General features: G+C 47.7%; 1 protein-coding gene across 2 annotated transcripts; it reads left to right on the plus strand.

Moving 5' to 3' along the window:
* Window positions 1-1748: 1748 nt before the first annotated feature.
* Window positions 1749-20754, plus strand: LOC131291857 (apoptosis-resistant E3 ubiquitin protein ligase 1). 2 transcript variants are annotated; one of them, XM_058320751.1, is made up of 9 exons: window positions 1749-1989; window positions 17541-17697; window positions 17769-18975; window positions 19046-19246; window positions 19345-19495; window positions 19561-20174; window positions 20239-20433; window positions 20509-20576; window positions 20652-20754. In XM_058320751.1, exons 1-9 carry the CDS (start codon window positions 1749-1751, stop codon window positions 20752-20754), a joined length of 2937 nt encoding a protein of 978 aa, XP_058176734.1. The 2 variants fall into 2 exon arrangements, with proteins under 2 accessions (XP_058176734.1, XP_058176735.1); XM_058320752.1 differs by lacking the exon at window positions 1749-1989 and adding an exon at window positions 7221-7293.
* Window positions 20755-22796: the final 2042 nt, after the last annotated feature.

Here is a 22796-nt window from a genome sequence, read left to right on the forward strand (position 1 = left end):
TCCTAAAGCGTCACAAGAAGCTTACAACGCCGGCCCACACGATTACAAGGGAGAGAAAAAAAGCGCCTTGCTCTATAATACGTTTCTATCTTCTTATTAAGCAAGTTCTTAAAAGATTCTTACGCTATCAGCTTCCCGCCCAGCGCGTTGTTCTGGGTTGCATTGCAACGAGCCCCCCCAGCAATTGTGGCCTGAAAGATCATGTGGTGGATAAACTGGTTCCCAAAACGCTCGCACGTCCCCGTTCAAACGTGAGGCAGGATACTTATTTTTGTGTTTTGCTTTGTGTACGCATGTGGAGGGACGTAATACGGTGGAAGCTAAGTCATTTGAATCGGGGCGTCGGAGAAGCGTCTTGCGTATAAAAAGGCCTCGCGACGCTCTTCAAAGCATCAGTCAAACGACAACCTCCAACCAAACACATCAGCTATTCGCATCAGCAAGCTTTCAGCTTAGCCAATCTAAACACGATCAAAATGTTCAAATACGTAAGTATAAGGAGAACCACCTAAACACCGCATAGAGCTGGCCTAAGGCTACCCTTGGCTTCTCTCCACAGGTCATCGTTGTTCTGGCCCTCATCGCCGCCGTCTTCGCCGCTCCCAAGCCCCAGGTTCTTCTGGCCCCGTCGACCTACAGCGCCTACAACACCTACGCTGCGCCAGCGGCCGCCAGCTTCTACAGCTCGGGAGCCTACATTCCCGCTGCCTATCCTGCCTATGCTCCAGCTGCCTACTCTGGCTACGCTCCGCTTACCTATCTGTGAAAACCCTCTTCGCACAAGGATGTGACGATCCTGACAGTGCTGCACAGCCGATACTGGAACAACGGAAATCTTAACCTTCGGACGACATGAAATAAACCTGCATTTTCTTTCAAAATATCCTCGTGAAATAATTCGATTAGTTTGAAATATCACCTTTAGATCGCATTCGTTGAAAATGGGTTGGTGTCTAGGCTAACTTAGGTTGTTTTACAGGACTCTTTCCGGTATCCTTTTCAGTTCACTCAGTGTTTACCTAATCGGGTTTAATATTTCAGCTGAAAGACTCCAAATCAAATTGATAAGGATATCTTTTGATAATCCTTTGTTTTAGATTACATTGGATCCTAACTAGAATATGTCGCAGCTCCTGTCAAAAATGAAAAGAAAACAATCCCAAACACGTGGTTCTACTTGCAAATATCGTATTGCCGTTGTTTTCACTCCTTCCTGATGCCGGATGGGGTAGACTTGGTTCCTCTCTTTCCCTCCAGAATCTCTCCCGAGTTTTCCACGTTGGACTCTCTCACAGATTTCCCACGAAAAGGTGACAGCTCTCCCGAGCAAGGACCGCGCGATGGTTGCCTAACATCCAGATCCTGTCTCGAAGCTCGAGCTGCCCGAAGAAACTCTCGGTCGCGTGAGGTGCGGTGTGGATCGAAGCGCCCGTTGCGATGGAAAATGGCGAATTCGCCAAACACTTGTGCTAACAGCAAGCCACTCTAAACAGGCGGGCCTAAAAGTTTTTCCCTTGGTGCAGCGATTGCTTTTCCCTTGCTTGTGTGTCACCAAGAACGACGGCTGCAGAATGTAGCAGAAACCTGGTGCAAAGTGTTGTGTGCATGTGTGTGGCCGCGTCCGTGTGAATGTGTTGTGTTTTTCTCCGGAGGACCCGACGGTGAGTTTTCCTTCCGAAGCCCAAACGCGGATGTGGTAACCTCAGGTGAAGAAGTCCGAAATCCGAGATTTGTGCCGCGTTCGAAGCATGCTAGTGCGTTGCGTGAAGATTCTAGTAGCGGTAGTGCTTAGTTTGACATTCACCATCTCCCTGTCGAAGCTGGTGCTGTGCGTGTGGAACGGTTGGTTTAACGCGGATGCCGCCGATTACGAAATATTCGCGCCCTTCTCCTCGGGGCCCGCCCCCCACCAGCAGCGCGTCTCCATCGTCGACAGTTGGCTGGACCACAATCAGCTGGGGAAGCACAAACAGCTCTTCCGTGACCGAGGTGAGTTATCGTTACGGTCCCTCAAACGCATTACAATTATCTCCATCCAAGTGGGATGTTTATATCCCGTCAAGGTTTACTTCCCTCCGAAGATAGTGCGGGAAAACCCTGTGTATATTCTTTTGGTAAGCCTAATTCAATTAGAACTTCACATGCACTCTGATTCGTTGGACAAAAAACCGATTGTTCCTACATGGATACCATGGATTTCACCACCCACCCACCCTTCCCCTGTTCCACGATACCTGTTGGATACGTCAAATACGAAGGAGGCGCGATTCACGCAGTGCGCATGCGACGACAAGCCCGAGGTGACACGGTTTTGTTTACAAATATGTTGAGCCTCCGGAAGTGGTCACAACAATCGTGCCAATGTTTCCAAGGAAGCATCGACCGCTTTCCCTCCCCCCCCCCCCCCCCCCCCCGTGAACGCCACTTCAGGTGAACGGTTGATTTATGGGTCAAAACCCGTTGGTTGGGGCCAGTAAATCAAAGTCTGAGTGTTGCCGGGGAGTCTTCTGCATGACTTGCGCTTTAAAGTCGCGACAAAAATGGTTCCCTTATCTCGCAACAAGACTATTCATAACTCGGGGCAAGCATCACGGCATGGGTCACCGGTGGATAATTTATCTTTTCGGACAACGAACATAAATATAAATGCTGGCGAGTTATTAGTAGACACCGTCGCTTGTGAATAAGGGTTGGAAGTAAGGTTATAATTGCCCGATATAAAGTTTTAAAGGTGTTTATAAACGAGTTCCTTATATGTTCCTTCCTGGTGCGTTATCTTTCCTCCCATCGCTTATCTTTATTGTAGTACAATTTACCCCTTACTTAGTATACTTTTCAACCAACCCAACTCGGGTGAGTGTTCCGAATTCCCACATGTTCGGGGCGCATTCCGTCGAGCGGTTCCGAGAACGCGCGTGAGCTTCCTCCGACTCACGCGCTTTTCATTTCGCTCTCGTCTCATCGGGTTTTTCCTTCTCGCGCTATCTCTCTCTCGTATCTCGCCGGAAGGGAGAACCGCGCCGATGGGTCGGCTGTCAACGCAGTACAAGACCGGAGGGATGGACTTTCTCTCCGCCAGTCGTGAGTCGTTCGTCCGATACGGAACATCCGATCCGCGAGATCCTACATCTGATCCTACACCAGTTCTAGTTCCACTTGGTCCAGCATTTTTTTTTTCTGCTCCCTCCGCCCCCTTCGAAAGACCAACATTCCTCCCGTCCCACCCTCGGTTTTGGCAAACCCTTGCCAATCCTTCCCCCGGTCGGTAGTCGATTATCTTCACCATTTTTTCCCCCAGTGTGTCCCAATGTACTCGTTTTTACCACCCTCCACCACCACCACCATTTCCCCGACAACACAAAGGCCGTGAGTGTGTGTAGGACGGCCTCCCGGTGGGGGGGGGGGTGCCCGCAAAAAACCGCACTAAAAACCCCGTTCGTGTATCGCGAGATCAAAAGGATGCCAGTCGGGCGGCTCTCAGCCATGCAGTCATTGTTCGAGTCGTTATCCTTTTAGTCCTGCTGCACACCACGACGCAGGCAGACCGTACCGCACCGTGCCGCAGACTCTATAGTGCCTTTTTTGTCGGTGGAGACCAGTGTTCCGGGAGAACTTCCAGTTCCGCAAAGTCGCGTGACGACGATCGGTGGAAAGTGAATGAACCGGAAGGAGGAAAACAAACATTCGCTTCGGGTGTGTGTAATGTAAGTGAGGCGGTGGAAAAGGCGTGTGTTGATAACCGGAGTTTCCCGAGAAAGGTGACACAAAGAAGTGATGTTGTGGAGTGTTCAATCGAGACTATAACGTCGAAAGGCCTACCCAGGACTATAAAAACGATATTTGTGCAGATGCTCAAACGGAAAAACAATGTCCATTCGAGATTCTATTCTGAAAACACAACACTGAAACATGTTTGCAAAGAGCAAATCGTCCTCTTAGAAATAATTAAAAATGTCCCATTGCTAAACATTCAAAGGAAAGTAGAGCAAACATCGAGCGATTCCGTGGAAAAACCCGTGCCACTTTATTCATCTTCATCTCGTTGCGTGAGATGTGTTTCTCGTTTTTTTGATTTGTTTGAAAACCTGCGACCTGTTTACCGACCGCTACCAACACCACCAGCACACGGTGCGCGTACAGAAAATACGAAAGATCGTGGAAAACGCTACACCCGCCCCCTCCGCCCCATCCGAACCGGCCTCTCGCCGGAACGAAAGATGCGAGATGAAAACTCGATTGTGATTTTCCACGAAGCTAGGAGAAAATTTCATTCACCCGCGTGCTCGCCAAATGCCACTGCAGTGCGCTCGTGGTGGTCGTGGTGAGAATTGTGCAAGCCGTCCAAGAGCGTCCCAGCGACAAAGAAGGGCTACGCATTGTGTATTGCTTCATGGCTCACACCAATTTCGGCACACACACGCACACATGTTTCGATGTTGACATACAGCCACGCACACTACATCCAACAAAGACACGTGCAGCGTGACGAAACGGCGCAACGGCATGCTCGAAACCATCCAGCCCGAGGTGGTTTGCCGAGATTTAGGTTCTTCACGATTGTCGGGTTTTCCCACTTGAGGAAAAACATCTTCGCGCACAAAAGAACGAACCGTCCCATCGAAATCCCGAAAAGAAACGGCAGTACGCAGCACAAGATCGATGCGAGAGATGCGTTTCAGCGCTTGTGCATGTGTTTGTTTGTTGGGAAATGTTTGCCCGAGTGAAGGGCAACAATGTTGAACGCGGCATACGACCGCGAGGGACCGCTTTTCGAGATTATGAAATTTTCCTCCACCCCTGTGTGCTAGGTGGGGAAAAGTTGTTTTGCGGATGAAAGAATGAAAAGAAAAACACACACATCCGATCACAACACTCCCCACGGATCGATAAACAACATCGGGTGGAAAAAAAACGGAGCGGAAGTGGGCGAGCACAAACTGTTTGTTTGTTGGTTTACTCGCATTACAAAAGGAACCCACGAAAGCCGAAAGATGTTTCGCGTTCGCGAGTTTGAAAAGTCCAAAGAACTAGAGAAGCGGGCGATCTTGGCGAAAGGAAAAACCCACACACATCCACACGCACACACTTTCACAAGCGTCCATGGCACGCGTTTGATGAATGCTACTTTTCGCAACTTGTCGAAAATCTTTCCACCCGCCTCGTAAAATGGTGATAATCGCCCCGAAAGACCTTCTTTTTTTTTCAGCCGCTTGTCAGCCCGTGTTCACTGGATACAGGCTCGGTCTGCCTTTTATCTTTTTTGGCCTTTGCCTCGACCACTCGCTCGGGTTGTCAGTCAAGCGTGTGGTGTGGTTCTTCACCCGTGTCGGGAAAATCTTTCATTATCCGACAGGGAAAACAAAACCCGTCCAAATAAGCACACAAACCAGATCGGGTACCGAGTTGTCAGGGCGAGAGTGGAGGAGTATTTCAGTAAGAGAATGAACTTCTTTTTAAAAAAAAACTGTTTTAAAACCCAAACGAGTTCTTATTTCTTTAAATTATCAAGCGCCGAAACAGTCGACCTTGGGCGCATTGTTCGGAAAATCTTCGTTCATTTCCCTCTACTCCATCATGCCATCTTGAATCTGGGGAAAAAATGGTCCCGCTATCCTAATGTCTTCGAACGAACCAAGGAGTTGGAGTTCCCCCTAATGTCTCGCTAATGACAGCGATTTCTTTCCATCTCATTTACTGCCTCCACTTCCATCTCATTTGACGGAGACAAATCAGCTCGTCTTGTGGTGTAATCATGGAGCCACCCCGACGCTTATCGTTCGCCATCCGGAGCAGTAACCTTATCTGGCTTAATTCAAAAATATAAAAGTGCCCAAGATTTAACGGGCCGCATTTTTTGTGTCCCGAAACGAGCGGATGTGCTGGCGCGAGGCTAATGAGATGGCGCGCAAATGAGTTCCAATTCCGCGCACTTGAGAGCGGAAGAAACATCGAAGGCCCGAGTGGCGGAGTTGTTTAGTAGAAGTTATGGCGACCGTAAATCATTTTCACAGTTGAACTAATTTTAACACGTGCTGAGACGCATACGTTCGCGCGTGTTGATCGATTGCCAACACGCACCGAAAAGGCAACACCGGAGCGCACAATTTTCCCCCATTCGCTTACTGCGTTGGGCGCTAAAACTGCATTCTGCACCATGTGCACTGCTCGAAAACTGCATTTAGAAAACATGTCCGTCCGTGCACTCCATTTGCCACACCATCGTATCGTTTTTGGTTTCGAGTGGAGCAAAACCACACACACACGGAAAGCAATAAACATTAGGCCTGACTCACCTTTTCCCCTGGGGAACATGTGAAGCTGCAATGTTTTCATTTTGAAGTGGTGCACCTGGAACGATCACCCCCTTTACTATCTGTGGCATCATGAGATAAGTAATTCAGGTTATTACGCCCTTGCCGGGACAAAGAGGGCCCAACTCTGTTCCATTTGCCTCGCAAACGATTTCAACTCCCCAATCTCATTATTACAGCACATCAGCACAAGCAAAGTAACTGTCAATTGTACGTAAAAACAAACACACCAACACACCAAGCCGGGCCCCTGTGCCGGCCCAAGAAACAATAGTGTTCAAACCCCCAAACCCCCAAAGCGCCGTGTGATACGATAAAGGAAGCCGGAGAGGCAAACAGTGCAACCGTAAGTGCGTTCCAACACCCCGAAGTACGAAGTAAGACAAACATCAGCACATCCCCACAAGTGATAAGACAGGTCTCCCTCCCCCCCCGGAGCAGCATAAGAGGTTTCTCACCACGGTGCAGTTGCAACGGGCAACCAGAAGCAAACGGTCGGTCGGATCGGTTTGATCGGTTTGTTACCGTGTAGGAACCTTTCCTCCCGGACAATGTCAAGGCACCCACGGCCTAACACCAACACGTTCCTCCGGCGCGCCGTGGTGTTACAATCGAAAGCTTTAATACACAGTGCATTGTTGCCGAAGCAGTAAGGCAAGATAGGAGCGAGCGACGTGAAGATTTACCGAACTTTAATCACCCCAACAACTTCCCGCGTGTGCTTCGCGAATAATTTCCACGCGAGAAGAAGGTACAAACGGTCCAACAGTTCGATTCGCGTCGATTAGCTTTTAGTTGTGGTTTCCAATCCGGTGCATTTGCACGCGCGCGTGCTGTAGGACGCGATTTGATAGTTGAAACAACAACACTTTTGCGGAACGATAACAACAACAAAACCCGGCCGGCAGCATGTGGGCCCCGGAATCGGAAATCAACTCGATTGCCTTCACCAACATGCGCCACTCGGTGTCTGCTTCGTCTGGTAGGTATCGTAAGTGCAAAACCCGAATCGAAGAAAGACCCTTACCATTTTATAACATCCTCGTGCGCTAATCGCTGCATGATGAATCATGCACTACACACAATATCATACAAGAAATTAACCTTCAATCAAACTGCGTAAACACACCACGCGCGTGGTTGTGTTGTGTATACATTCTTGCGCGATTGTTTATTTACCGAAATCGACCGAAATTTATCGCTATTTATTTTTCGATCCGACACCGATGTGTGACATGATTCGGTGTGAAAATTGCCCCCAGTGGCCTTTCCAATTTTCCCTTTTTCAATTTCTCGTTCAGGTGCGATTCATTCCGCTAAAACGATTTATTCGCACCCGCTCGGATTAATTGAAAAATTGAAACTCGTTAATTCATCGGACTCGGAGCATCCTCGTTAGAATCTCGGATGAACGACAAATGGTGGTAATGTTTCATCCACTCAAGCAAGTGAACCCCATCTCGGCACGAAAACGCTGCCTTAGCTCAATGATCCTATTCTCATCCGGTTCTGTTTTGCATATTCCTACACACTGGCTAATGGTGGTGGTAACCACTTCGGTCGGTCTGTCGTTTTGTTTTCCACCGAACACACCTTTTCATCGCCTGGCAATTGTGGCAAACACACACTTGGTGGCGGGCAGGCTAATAGAGTGTCCGCTTACTCTTGACACACTGCTCTTGGCGGAACCAGTTCGTTGTTCTTTTTTTAACTTTATCCCTCCCGGAAAACCTACCTGCCCGCCCGCCCGTTTCGTGGTTGGAAGGGAGGAGGTTACACGACTAGATAGACTCCACGGCGACATGCAAGGATAATTGGAAAAAGTCCTCCACTGAACTCCGACCATGGATCCCTTCACCCCGCCGCTACCTCCATTACATCCGCCCGTGGGGATACATTTTTAATCTCACTTTGTTTGGATTATGGAGAAGGCCATAGTTTACACATCGGACACATCGGATGGAATATGTGAGTGTGGATGAGAGCGACGGTTATTCCCACTCGTTTCGTGAAATGTTATTAAAACTAGTAAACAAAAAAACCCGTTGGCTAATTGCTGCCCTACTTTCACGAGCTCTTGTTTGATCAGATGACGCTATTTGCTGTTTCCCTGTAGCCAGACGCTAGACGTCACATGAAGTAATTTCGTCGAGCCAGCGACTGGCTGATAAAGGTTGCACATTGAGGTGTAAAAATAGGCAGACTTTTGGACAGTCAGCTCACTGTAATAAAATTCTGACGTTTGTGACTTAATGGTACTGCACGAAAGCGAGATTGGGATCTGTTATAAATTCAATTTCCGGCTGTTTCCAGTTTTGCATGCGGTACAAAGCCCAAGTGTACTTGGAATTATAAAGATATCGCTACACGTAACACTCTTTCGTATAAAATGTACTAGATTGTGTAGCTTTTATTCCTTTATGATGAAGATGAACGATTGTTCATTGCAGGTTTTGTTCGCAATATTCATTTAGAAAGATGAAAATGTTCCGATTGGTAGTTGATTTCCTTAGTAAAAAAGCCCTCACATACTCCACCACACAGAGAGCCGTACTCAGCATTCAGCAAAACAGGATCACGCAACACTGACAAACCCCACAACACAAAACGATATCTACACCCATAAATCATCCCAACAGGGCTTTTGTGCATTTTCCTTTCTCGTAAATCCGATGGTAAAACGGCCTCAGCGGGCAGAGTCGTGCGCGGCAACAAACCGGGCGCTTTTCCAGTGGAATAATAATTTGCATGCCATCACAAGGGTGCCCGTATGCGACAAACAAGGTATGAAAGTGGCCCAAGTTGCCAACAAATAATGCAAATTGATAGCGTTTTCGGCAAATGCACACCGACTACAAACAAATTGGGCACATAAATACGGCATAAGCGACTGAGTGGTTTCGGGCCAAGGGGAAGAAATAAATAAAATGTTTAATCAAACAAAAAGGAGTACAATCAGCAGATGGAGGATGAAGAATGGGAAATTGAATGCAGCAGGCTTGTGAACCAAAACAAAAAACACGTTGAAATAGACGTATATCTTTGCGCTGGAAGACGTGAGAAGGATAATCCTAGGCGAATTTTCCGCTTATCAGCAAAATTATTTGCCCCAGCTGGAAAAAGTTTTCTCCTGCCAGCAAACCCATTCCAAAGTTATGCAACCGAACCACGCGCCCGATCGGGAATTGGAAGAACGAATAAAATGTGTTCTTCGATAAAAACACGATAGCGCAGAGAAAAAAGGTACTCCATAAGATATGCCTTGATTTACCTACCCTTGTTTCCTCAAACACGTTCCCACTTCCGCTTTACACTTTTCCGAGTGCGCCTACCAAAAGTTCGGACTTGATTATCGCACGATGACCTTCACCGCATTCCACCGCAGAGCACTCGGAAAATCCATCCGATCGGTACCGCCGAGACATTGTGACGCATTTTTCTTTCGACCTATTATCATCCGGTCCTTAGCGTCTCGCAAATGGATTATGCTCACGGAATGATTCGCCGTGCCCGGTGGTTTCCTTTTGGGGCACGAGCAGGAGGTTTTTCCTTTTCTTTTTTTTCTTCCGCCAACCACCTTCGACCATTATTTCGTCCCCGCGCTTTTCTTCCGCATTTCCAGTGAATTTAATTTGTTATCCCTGGGCCGGTGGGCGATAAAAAATGGCACGGCCCTTAGGGGCTGGGCCGCCGGTCCTTACAAACATTACAGCATATTGTCTGTAAAGGGCCCGGGGTCACCGACGGCGGCACGCGTGGCCATCCCGGGTTCGTTTTGTCCTCACGTTCGGTTCAGCAGCGTACGGGAACCGCATGTAATGAATATCGGTCAACCTTGTGTCTATTAATTATTCACCGCCACGGACGGACGGACGGGCGGCCTGACGTTCAAACGAATGGATCGTCATTGCATGCGAAGTAAACAGGGCTTACAGCGAAGGGAAACGCTACAAAATGGCCGAACACAGTGGATGTGCCAAAGTAAGGAAATTCACAGAAAATGCTGACAGAAATAACGCTCTATTGCATATATCTGTATTTTTACTTAAACCTGCATCAATGCCATAACGTTTCAAATGTGGACAACTTTTGAAAGATAGCTTACGATGTGATTTGCATAAATTCTTGCCCGTAACGAGCTTAGAAAACAATCCCACCGAAATTGAATCATGCAGCGCCTCGTTCACGAGTGGCGTTCACGTATTTATGAACCCTACTGTATTAATAACGATGCCATGGGCTTCAGACCGTCAGACCCCCCACCTTGAACCAGGGGTGTCGAAAGGATACGTACCTCACACACTTTAACACTCACCAGGCGCCTCCATCGATGCTGCCGAACGCGCGCCTGCCGCTGGAAAGGCGAAGGTGATGATGAATAAACAAAAACTGCCTACCATCAGGGGGGTGGGATGGAAAAACAAGGACCCAAAAATGGGTGCCGAAAGGTGTGGGTGTTGATGAAATTAGCTTTGTTTATTTTCACGCCAGCCGAATTAAAGAAGTACGCTCGAAAAATCAAAGGGAAGTTCGCCCCCGGAATGGTTCAACAAGTTCCTCTTGAGACCGAACGAAGGGGAAGGGGAACAGGAAACGCGTTGGAAAGGTAAAAAAGAAAACACCTCCAATACCTCTCGAACTGTTCCGGCGGGCAGGCCAAACCCCATGGCCACATTAACACCACACGCAAGAGCTTTTGATCCTCCCTGTCGCGACTTCGTCGTCGTCGTCGTCGGTGTTTTTGTTCGTTCGCTCGTTGTGGGCGAAAGTTTAATGATTTGCATCCGTTTGACGGGTTTCGATGGGAGAAGGGAGAGGGGTGATGACATGAGAGGGAAGGTCGAGGCTACTGGCGCCCGAAAGCGAATAAATTCTCTCCATCGGAAAGAAATGGGAAACGGAGACTAATGTACGGCTTGCATGACGCCGGAGAAATGACGCAGGAAGTGAATTATTCAAATTACTCTAATTGGTGGAAATGTACCACTCACCTGCCAGGGGTTACTACCTTTTCCCTCCTCCCACGTTGGGTGCGAGGGGAATGCAAAAAAAAGAATTAGAATATTTACACAAGTGAAAAAGTTCCGCATATTTATCAATCGGAGTGTGGTAACTCTTAAATACCGAAATTATTAAACGATATTACCGTCTGGCATGCACCTGAAAGGAGGTTATTTGTCAAACATGCATGGAATTCCTCGCCATTAATTGTCAATTATTAACCGTAATCACATTCGTGACACCTGACAAAACGCCAGTATAATAACTCTCTACGAGAGGAAAGCTTTTCCTTCGTCACGAGTGGACATCAAATAACAATAGATGATGCTTTCCAGTAAGGCTTTCAAACACTGCCACCGGTGTTTCTCACTATCAGGCTTTTGTACTCTGAGTGGTTAAGACGGAACTATTGATTTCCCGGGCTTAACTCCAACTCACGTGAACGTTCACCGATAAATCGTTATCGGTGGCAAGACAAACTTCCATAAATGCTACTCGACTCAACGACTGAAGTTCAAACAAAATGCACGTGGTATGCCCGCTTGCCAGTGTTGGTCAATAAAGCTAAAAACGAAACGACAGTAAACTTTTCATTCCCAATTTAATATGCTTCACCATGTTTGGTTCGGAATTTATTCGTTTCGTTTTTCTTTTCGTCGACGAACGCTTCCATAGGCCTTTGTGGCCTTTCGGGTTAACATTTCACATCACCAAAAAATTGTCACCAACTCTTTGTTTTGGCCCGTTTTCGGCCCGTGGGGACATATTTTGCCATACTTTACTATCTTTACCACCCCGACAGCGGTGGAACTTTTGCTGGGCCGTTTTCTTTTTTTTTGTCTATTTCGTACGTAACACAGTAATGTCTTTCGAAGCTTTCCGAAGTCTTCCGTCTAGCCATCACGGCGTCGAATATTTTACGGTCCTTTTGTTTCGGTTTTCCCTTTCGTCACTCATCTCTCACCGACTGTTGGGGGGGGGGGGGGCCGTAAAAATGAACCAAAGGGACACACAGCTCGGCTTGATTGACCGAAAGGTTAAGGTTCGCCGCTGATGCCGCGGGGCAAGAAAACACCCAAACTATTCGATTTATATGCATTAGATAAGATACGTTATTAGCTCTTTACTTTGTGGGAAGGGAAAAGGCGAACGAAAAAAAAACCATGGGCGAACACAACGAAGATGTAAGCGAACGTTCTCGGTTGCGGCTTCGATGGAAACCACGAAGGGCCATTTTGGGCCTCGAGGGAAATCGTCCATATAAAAATTCACGAGCCAGTTGGAAGCTGGTTTGTGTGAATCGATGCTAAAAGTGGATAAGATCGTTCAAGATGGTGAATTTATGCAAATCATGCAAGGCTTTTTAATTATCTATCGATTACTCAATTAACTACCCGTTCGTGGGATGCTTTATTAAACGGATAGAAAGAAAACGGGCGAAAGATTTCTCAAGCACATGGCTTCAATGTCATTATCAGACAACCCTCCTTCGGGCGGAGACGTTTAAATTTATTTTTTTCTGGTGTCGGAGATGTCTGCAACACACTAACAACGGTAGGCTATTCTTGGAAAGCAAACCGTACAAAAATGACGGGCAACCACTTGACCAACGCAATGATAACAGCTTGCCATCGTGTGAACTTAAGGCAAGCCTATATATATATAAATGCACACGGAGCCACTCGTGTTATCGCTACTTCAACGCGTTCTTCATGCATGGCGTGATGCCACTCGTCAACTTTAGCGTGTAATGCAAATATGTAACGTCCACAAATTCCACACATAGCTACAAGACTGTCGTTTGTTGGTACAACGAAACCCGCATGTTTCCGGTTAGCTCCTGCGCGATGCAGTTGCACTGGGTTATGATCGGTTCGTGGACGTTCAAATCATTATTGAAGTCTGTGGAAACACAAAACTCCTACGCCCCCCAAACCACATTGGAAAAACACAACACGTTGCATGTTTTATGCAACACAAGAGAAAAGGCAGAAAAGACAATGCCACCACATGCTGCTGCGTCCAGCTTTCGATTCTCGGTGCGGCAAACCGGTATCCGCCCCACCGATTGGCAGTCAACCAAAAAGCCTCCTTAAGACCACTGCAATGGGTTAGATTAGTGCAATCAAGTGGTGGCCCGAGGGTCGGGGGGAGGGAGAAAAGCATCGACAGAAAACTGTAAAATATTCAGCCGATCGAGCACACGCTCGTATCCGAAGCGGCGGCGATGGGCTTTTGGCCGCACGAGAGAAGAGGTGTCGAAAGCGGGTCGAACATGCATTCCAGCCTACGGATTGTTGGCAGTTTGCGAGATCCGAAACCCGATCGATGGCCGTTTGGCGAATGGTCGGTGAATGTTTTATAAATATTTTGGCACCAAGCCCAACCTCGTTCGTTCGGAAGGACATCAAAAAGTGCTTTCTCAACACATCCGATCGACATCCAAGCCGGCGCACCGGTAGCTGGAAGTCTTGGAGGGCGTGGAAAACCCGGTTTCCTTTTTTTTGTTTTGATAAATCGGATAAAGCTCCCACAGATGACAGATGAATGAATGACATTGTAAACATTTCCGTCTGCCAAAATGGATTATGCAACCGACGTGATGGATGCGTGGTGGAAAATCTTCCCCCCCCCCCCCCCCCCCCCCCTCGGTCGATGGTCAGGTGATTGTTACATCACACCTCTAGCCTTTCGACAATCAACAGTACTCTCAACAGCTGCAGCCGAGCCCTTTTGGTGGCGGAAAGTGATACTAACGGGAACAAGGAACTTTTCGTGCAAATCCACCATCAATCAAGCTCCTTTGTTGAGCCTCCTGGTGGAAATTAATCATACCAAAGCCCTTTTTCCCGATGGTATTCTTATGGCTTCCAGCTAATACGGATTAAACACCTCCATTTCATTGAATCATTTTCTTCTTTTCTCGCTTCCATTAAACTTTCGTGCAAGTGAAGCGTTGAAACAGGTTCCTGGTTTCGTTACGATTCTTGTGGATCGCAGATTGAAATAATCGTCCTTTGTAACTTCCTCGATAAATTTTTGTTTATGGGTTACTTGCACCGAAATGTCGTAACTGAATGTTTTTGTTTTATTCTACCTTAGTGTACCTAGCAAAGTATATTAAGCCAACACAAGCGATATGGTAAGTTGTCCTCGGAAAACCCCTCCTGGGTGGGTGGTTTAGATCGGTATCTTCCGCTGCCTTGGTTTCCTTCGAGTTTTTCCTTCGCGAACCGGCGAGAAGTTATTTTGATTCGTACAATGAGTTATTTCAGTCCATTCTCAACATGCAACGGCTTTTAGAAGAAATTACGATACGATCCGAAAGTTGTACGCCTTACTCCCTCACTCTAATAATAGACTTTTGCTGTTTCATATTGCATTTGCTTCGCGCGAAGCGAGTTTTCTAAGTGATCCTTTCTGTCTTCACCGCACCTTCCACACACAATCCTATCGATTTGAAGTTGTTGAGAAATATGGCCTTCTAAGGGACACTTGTTGGGCGTTACTTTGAACCCCTCTTAGAGGGGAGGAAAGAGGACAGAGGGGGAGGGGTTTTCCTTCCACCATTTTGTCTTGGGTCTGAGTCATAAGTCTATTGCTGTTGGCTCGCAAGGACCTTGTCAACACCTGCGGGTCCATCTTCGACCGCAGATGTTGCGTGTCAAAGGTTCATACAGGTGTGTATTTCAGGTGTTGTGGCTTAAAGATTAGCCTAACGCTTTGCTCGATATCGTCCTGTCCTCGCGGAAAAGCGTTGGCCCAGCCTTGGACTCGAGCGGACGGGTACAACAATTCGTTACATTAACACGTATTGGCTTCGGTTCAATTTTCCTGTGTTGGCAAGAATCGCCGCTCCGTGCCAAAGATAACAGGTTACTAATACAGATGATGGGACGGCGTGCCAAATGAATGAAATAATGAAATCCAGCCAGCCGAAGGACAACAGTTTGATGCCAAAACATTGTTTCGAGCGCGAGACCAAGAATCCTTCAGCTTTTTTTAATCGAAAAGTTCGAAATTACACCAGTAAGTAGTAAAGTTCCTTCCCATTTCAACGTAATTTCCCTCCGATTGCCTCACACACCCAGACGAAGCGTCGTTTTCGTAATTCAACACGTACATAGCGAGGCGTAAGTTATTGCTTTTTAGGGCAACCATCATCGGCACGCAACCTTCCCGTGACAATTGCATGTCCCGAATAATTCCACCTTCTCTTCTCTTGGATTTCTTGTCGCCCAAACTCTTAGGTTAATTAGAGACGGTACAAAAACTTCCATCGCCGAAGAAAATCTTCGTTAATGACTTGGTCGTTAGAACAGCTCCACCTGAAGACACGTACAAGTTTAATTAAACTTTTTTCTCAAAGTGCAATTTGTTGACATAAAGTTTTTGCTGAAAGTTTACATGAAAATAACTCCCAAAGGCACCAATACTAATGCGTTTAAAGCTGCTACCAAACGATTCACTTACAAAAACCATTGATTTATTCTATCGTTTCTCTCCTCAAAAAAGTTGCTGCGTCAATAACCCTCGAAATCAAATTGTGGCCACATCAGCCCAAGTTTCGTACCACTTTCATGAATATGCCATGCGCCCCGGACAAGTCTTCCCGCACCGGCGAAACCCTTGGTCGGTGGTGGAAGAACATCTTCGCCTCAGCCCCCCCTCGGGGTTCGCGCCAAGTAAGCACGTATTCTCTGTTTTTGTCCTCGTCATCAGCAAACATTAGGATGGGTAAATAACGACACGGGCCCGTCCCTGCTCGTTCGATTCTCCGAACGCCCGGCTTCGGCGCTTGATCGGTTCCCATTTCCCACGAGCACCCTTGGGTGTCCTCAGCATAAATGATAACCTTTACCTAAGTACTCCCCGCGGCGCAACATTAACAAAAGCGAAACCGTCTCCCGGCCCCCGCAGGAAACGAAGGACGGAAGCGAGGGAAGGGAAAATCGAAACCGAATCGAGCAAATCGATCGGTAATAAATAGTGGTTCGAGAGCCCCCTCCCACGGACGGTCGAAAGGATACGTCGGTTCGATATTGAAAAGCGCGTTTCCGATGGCGAGAAAAGCAAAAAGAAAGAGCGTTCGAAAGCGCTCGTCCTTCGGCCTCAGCAGCTGTGCACCATGCAAAAAAAAATGGGGCCTTCTGTGAGGGACGTTTCGCTCACTTCCCTTTGTTTGACCTTGGCAGAGTGCCTCCACACCGTTTTGGTTGTGTTGAAATACCGGCCGGGATAAAAACGTGTGCACGTAACATTCGTGATTCTGTGAGATTCCTTGCCACGTTCCGATAATATCTAACCACGGCTCACCCAACCAACACCGTTACTAGCCTTCCCTCTCCGACCCCACCGAGTTCGTTCGAGAGGGTGGAAGATGGTTCCTTCAACCCCCCGCAGGGTGCTACAATATTGCTCCATCGCACAGTGCGCTATTTCAATTCATATTCATACTTTTATGAAACCCCCTCTCTCTCCCCCACAAATGGTGCACACATACGCCGCCCCGGGGAAACCGGGTGGACATAAACAATCGCTCAATTTTCGGACAGCTAAATAGCTACATTCAACTGCACCGCACTATCTATTTCTGCCAAACCCCCGCCCGCCATCGTTACTGCTGCTGCTCGCGTGGAAGTGAAATGTGGGGGGTCATAAAAATAAAATTAATTTTTATTCCTCCACCACCCCTTCCAACGCAATGCAACTGCATTTTCATTCGAGGGCACTGCACCACAGCCGAGGTGCATGCCTTTCCAAGCATCGGGTCGGCGGCAAACGACTTCATTTGCGTAAATTAAATTTCGTAATACCCATAAAACACGCTCCCGTGCATCGAGGCATTTCCCGTGCAATGCACCACACGAATGTGGAGCACACACAAACACACACACATACCGATGCCGATATGACCTGTGCTTCGGGGCGTGTTTCATGTTGCCGCCCACGCGAACCTCCTTTGCGTGCCCTCGAATCCTTCCGGACATATCGTGTGGAATTCCGCAACAACCAGGGGGGGGTTGCCTGCTTGACCCCGCGCGAAGGTGTTATCGATACAACAACACTAGCGTGGCCTACGCATTTCCACCCGGGGGTAATAAAGCGGACACCCACAAGCACACAAACCGAATGAGCTTCGTTATGAACCGGTGGCCTTTGGAATACAATGTTACATGCGGATTTAACTGACGTGGTTCGTTTGGCTTTTCTCTCCCGTACACGCAGGTATCTCCACACTGTCGAGCTGTGGGGATCCGGAACGCCTACCGGAGCTGCCACCCGGCGATGAACAGCGTCTTCAGCGAGCTGCCTTGAATCTACAACAGAAACTGATACTTCGCGAGTGGCTTAAGGAGCATCGACTGCAGCATCATTACTCGAGGTAAGTCTCCGTAGTAGTTCTTGTACTTAGGACTACCTCAATAACCAACGTTGGAACATTCCCCTTCACAGGTTGGTTGCGATCGAAGTGACAACGCTGGAGGATGTGTACTGGTTGGAGGACTCCCGTGCAAGCCAGATCCTCGGCAAGGACTGGCCGGCTTGGTCGAGCGCGCGCCAGAAGCTGCCAACCTCGAAGCCCAACCTGGAAGCCTTAAAAGCCGACCTCTGGTCGACGGTGGTCAAGTCCAGCCAGCACCAGGATGCGTGGACCTGGGGCGGCATGCTGGTGGTGTCGGTGTCCGTGGCCGGTCTGGTGACGCTGGCGGCGATGACGCAGCCCTCGCTCGCGCCCGAAGCCCGCCACTCGCTGCTGCAGTACGTCACCGGGAAGTACCTGCTGCCGGCCAACTGCAAGGTCCACTGGGACTGGACGGATCCGGCCCGAGTCGGCGGCACGATGTGCTTTACGGTGCGCTTCCATCAGCGCAACGGCCAGGCCTATCCCATCTGTGATACGGATCAGTTCTTCGTCGAGGTCACCGAGGGCACGCGCAAGATCGTCACGATCAGCGAGCTCGGCTCGCCGACCGATCCGAACAACGCCAACATCGCGAAGGTGAAGTTCACCGTCCGAACCGCCGGCCAGTACAAGATCTCGGTGCTGATCGGCTCGAGCCACATCGCCGGCAGCCCGTTCGTGAAGACGTTCATTCCCGGACCGATGGATGCCCGCCGGTCACGCCTCATCCGACCGGCCAGCACGGTGGTGTGCTGTGCCGGCGCCCCGACGTCGCTGCACATCGAGCCGCGGGACGAGCACGGCAATGCGTGCCAGTTCGAGGCCGACTGCGACCCCATCAAGGGCTACAGCATCGACATCTTCGATCTGCACGGGCACCATAGTGATAAGTTCGCCAGCGCGATCACGTTCGCCTACGACAAGGTGAACACGCGGATCAGCCTTACCGCGCTGTTCCCGGAACCGGTGTGCCTACGGGCCGTAGTCAGCTACGAGAGCAACGCCATCCCGAACGGGGACTTCGACATCATCGTGCTGAGCAGCAGCGACACGACGCTGGTGCACAAGAACATTGCCTCGCGCAAGCACAACATCTGCTACGAGGCGAAGCTCTTCAGCATCTACGGCCAGCAGCGTTGGACCAAACCCCGCAAAGTGCTCTGCTACGTCGGCCCCAAGCAGGTCACGATCAAGGAGATGATCCTCAAGATCATTCCCAAGCGCATCGCCACCTTTCGCCTATGTCCATCCACTAAGGTGAGTTCAGGGTGACCGACCACTAGAGGTGATTTGGGAAATACTTCATCAAACCCCTCGCTTCTTTCAGTTTCATTTCCTGCCACCATCCACCATTCAGATGAACAACAGCCACGGTGCGATCTTCATCATCGACGACGGTTGTCAGCCCAAAATTGAGCTGGCGTCCAAGGAGCGAAACGTCATCGCGGCCACCTTTACCCACTTCCTGCTGAAGAACATCGGCGGCTCGGAAACGTTCAAGGATAAGCAAGACTTTTTCTACCACGAAGTGCGACTTGTACGCCACCTCGTCTATTTGAGCCTAGTCGTGCTTACGCCATTTTCCGTTTCCCTCCTTTTCTCTCTCTTTTACCGTCTCTGTTGCAGGTACGCAAATTCCATTCCAACTACTACCATGAGAAGCTGTCGCTGAAGGTGCAGCGAGATAAAATTCTAGAGTCAAGCATGAAGGCCACGAAGAACTTCTCCGTGTCCGATTGGTGTGGAAACTTTGAGGTTACATTCCAAGGAGAACAAGGTATATCAAGAATTGATTGAAATGTGTCGAAAAATCTGTAACATGTCTTTATGGATCGGTTTCAGGAATTGATTGGGGAGGTCTGAGACGCGAATGGTTTGAGTTGGTGTGCAGTTCCCTATTTGACCCCCGTGGTGGTCTCTTCTGTACATTCCACGACAAGCGCCAGGCTCTGGTTCACCCGAACCCGAACCGACCGCCTCATCTCAAGCTGAAGCACTTCGAGTTTGCCGGGAAAGTCGTGGGAAAGTGCCTGTACGAGTCGGCCCTCGGTGGAACCTATCGACAGTTGGTGCGGGCCCGCTTTTCGCGCTCCTTTCTGGCGCAGCTGATCGGTCTGCGCGTTCACTACAAGTACTTTGAGCAGGACGATCCGGATCTGTACCTATCGAAGATCAAGTACATCCTGGACACCGATCTCGATACGAGCGAAAACCTGGAGCTGTACTTTGTCGAGGAGATGTACGATCAGAGTGGTCAGTTACAGAAAACTGTGGAACTGATCCCGAACGGGGCCAAGGTGCGTGTCACCAACGCTACCAAGAACCAGTACCTTGACGCGCTGGCTCAGCAGCGTCTGTGCAATAATGTGCGCGAGGAGATCGATAGCTTCCTGAAGGGACTGAACGGCATCATACCGGACAATTTGTTGAGCATTTTCGATGAAAACGAGTTGGAGGTGAGGTTCAAGCATATGGTTCTCGGTATCTGAAGATGTTGTAATGATTTCTCCCTCATTTCAGTTACTTCTCTGTGGAACTGGTGAGTATTCCATCGCGGATTTCCGAGCTAACCACATCATCAATGGAGGTTCAGCCGAGTTCCGGCGTGTACTAGGATGGTTCTGGGCTGCCGTTGGAAACTTCTCTCAAACCGAAATGGCTCGGTTACTTCAATTCACTACCGGTTGTTCTCAGTTGCCACCGGGAGGATTCCAGGTGAGTAAAGCAATGTAAATTTTGTACAATTCGCATGAAACTGCTTAACTCAAACTTGTTAATTATTTCTCCCAGGAGTTGAATCCACGTTTCCAAATAACTGCGGCGCCAACATTTGGAAACCTACCTACTGCACACACATGGTATGAACCTTCGAACACAATTTTTGAGTAATTGAAACGTCTCATTAAGCCCTTTCTATTCTTGTTTGCTTCCAGTTTCAATCAACTTTGCCTACCAGACTACGAAAGCTATGAGCAGTTTGAGAAGGCCCTCATGTTTGCCATCAGCGAAGGAACCGAAGGATTCGGTATGGTGTAGGCTCGCAGTTTCCTTACTTGCCGCGTCTTTCCTTCCCCACAACCAACCTACAAACCCGGAATGGATTTGGAATGGACTTCTCCCTCGTAAATTGAATTGTTGAATTATAGCACATTCAACGACAGTTCCCTCACTGATTTGCACTGTACAGTTGATTGCTAGTGCTTTCTCTTGGATGCCAAACACTCCGATGGATTTTTTCCCATGTTTAGTTCAACACATTCCCCATCAATCTTCGGAAAGTTACACTACGCAACTTACAACCTTCCCCACTACCAATGACGGCCTACCCGAACGGTTCAGTATTCTGTGCCAAATCCTTCCCCAAACGATGGAACCGAAAGCCTACTCTGTTTTGGGCTCTTGATTACATTCCCGCGCATGAAATTGGAGTGACTATGAATTGGTAAAGTAAAATCCGTAATCCTCGATCAGCTCATATTAGATTTGCATTCAATTTCATTCACGAAAATTTAACATTAGGGCAAGGTACATACACACACACACTCACTGTAAGCGCTTCCATTTTAGCCTTGCAAACGCTACACCATATTTGTCCGTTCGATGCTTATATGCTGCCTAGACTACGAGCGCATAGCCGTACAGCGAGTAATAAGCGGTAGAATGAAGCTGAAACTCCACAATCCGAGCTGTTTGTGAAATTCCATCGTTTTCCAACACATTGGCGATAGGTCATTCCATTCTAACGCCCACATTTCAAAATGAGGACCAGCAACTCTCTTCATATTCTCTTTTCTCGTCTTCCGTTCCCTTTTCCCATCCAGTTTTTCCTTATATTGGATTGATAAGCATGATTTTTCAACAACACTCCGTGACGATCAAAAGGAGTATCTTTTAGCCACAGTCTTTTTTAAAGAACAAACTCCGAATATTAGCGATTGTGCTGATTCTGTGATACTCAACAACAAATCTTAATACTTCTTGTACCAACCAAAAACACAAAAACATAACTACACTGTTTAGGAATTCGATATATACTTGTGTAAGCTCCGGTATACCTGATAATGTCCACAGTTTCAAAAAGCGTGTAGTAAAAAAATTGCAATTGACATTACGTTGCGCATACACCACAATATTAGTAAAACGATTTGTGTAGTGCGTTGAATGCCTACTTTAAAGGTTTACATTATTCTCATGTCCACCTTCAAACCTATCATCGAATGGTAATTTTATATCAGACAACACGTATAAGAATGTGTTTTCGCTTTGATGATGTTATCAATTAGTGATTACTCCTTATGAGAGCTCTTTAAACATGAAATTATCCAATTAAGCTTTGTGGGTTTTTGTCTCCTGAAACGGTTAGCATTTGTAATTGATTTTGCTGCTGAATGTCGATACATTGTTCGTGATCCGAAATTTTGAAACTTCGGGTTCGAGTTATGAATTTAGATGAGTAATATTTAACCTTTTGACGAGTTGCATAAATACACGTGCAAACAAATATGCACCTTAGGGCCTAGTAGAGTACGCAAAAATGCCATTGCAAGTGAACGGGGTCAGTTTTGGAGAAACCTTTATGTTGTCATCATGAGAACAATGATCAAGCAAGAAGTGAACAAGGGTAACACATTTTACAAAATCAGTAAAAATAATAAAAACGCGGACGTGGTGGAAATTGTGAGTGTGATGTTCAACACCAGCGTTAAATTGTAACCATACACTGGCAAACTCCAAAGAAATAGGAGAAAGAGTCCAAGATCGATTCACTGTTTAGAATCTGGTTGATATGAGATTGTTCTGCACCAAGTTGGCGTGCGGTTGGAACGCGATATTACGTTTTGGGAAGCAATAAAATGAAAAGGTGGATAGAAAGAGGGTGAACTAGCGTAGAAAAAGACAGTGTTCTAGAAGTTAGATTAAAGCAATTTCTTAAGAGTAATCTAGGAGCAACATTAACTTATTAAAGTTGTTTCAAGCAATGGAGTGAAATAAATATTAGTGCATAATCGAACGGATTAGAGAACCAAAAATTGTAGTGTGTGCCAATATATTTTGTACTAATGACACATGATAAAAAA

Source organism: Anopheles ziemanni, chromosome 2 (genome assembly GCF_943734765.1).
Source record: "Anopheles ziemanni chromosome 2, idAnoZiCoDA_A2_x.2, whole genome shotgun sequence".
NCBI lineage: Eukaryota > Metazoa > Arthropoda > Insecta > Diptera > Culicidae > Anopheles > Anopheles ziemanni.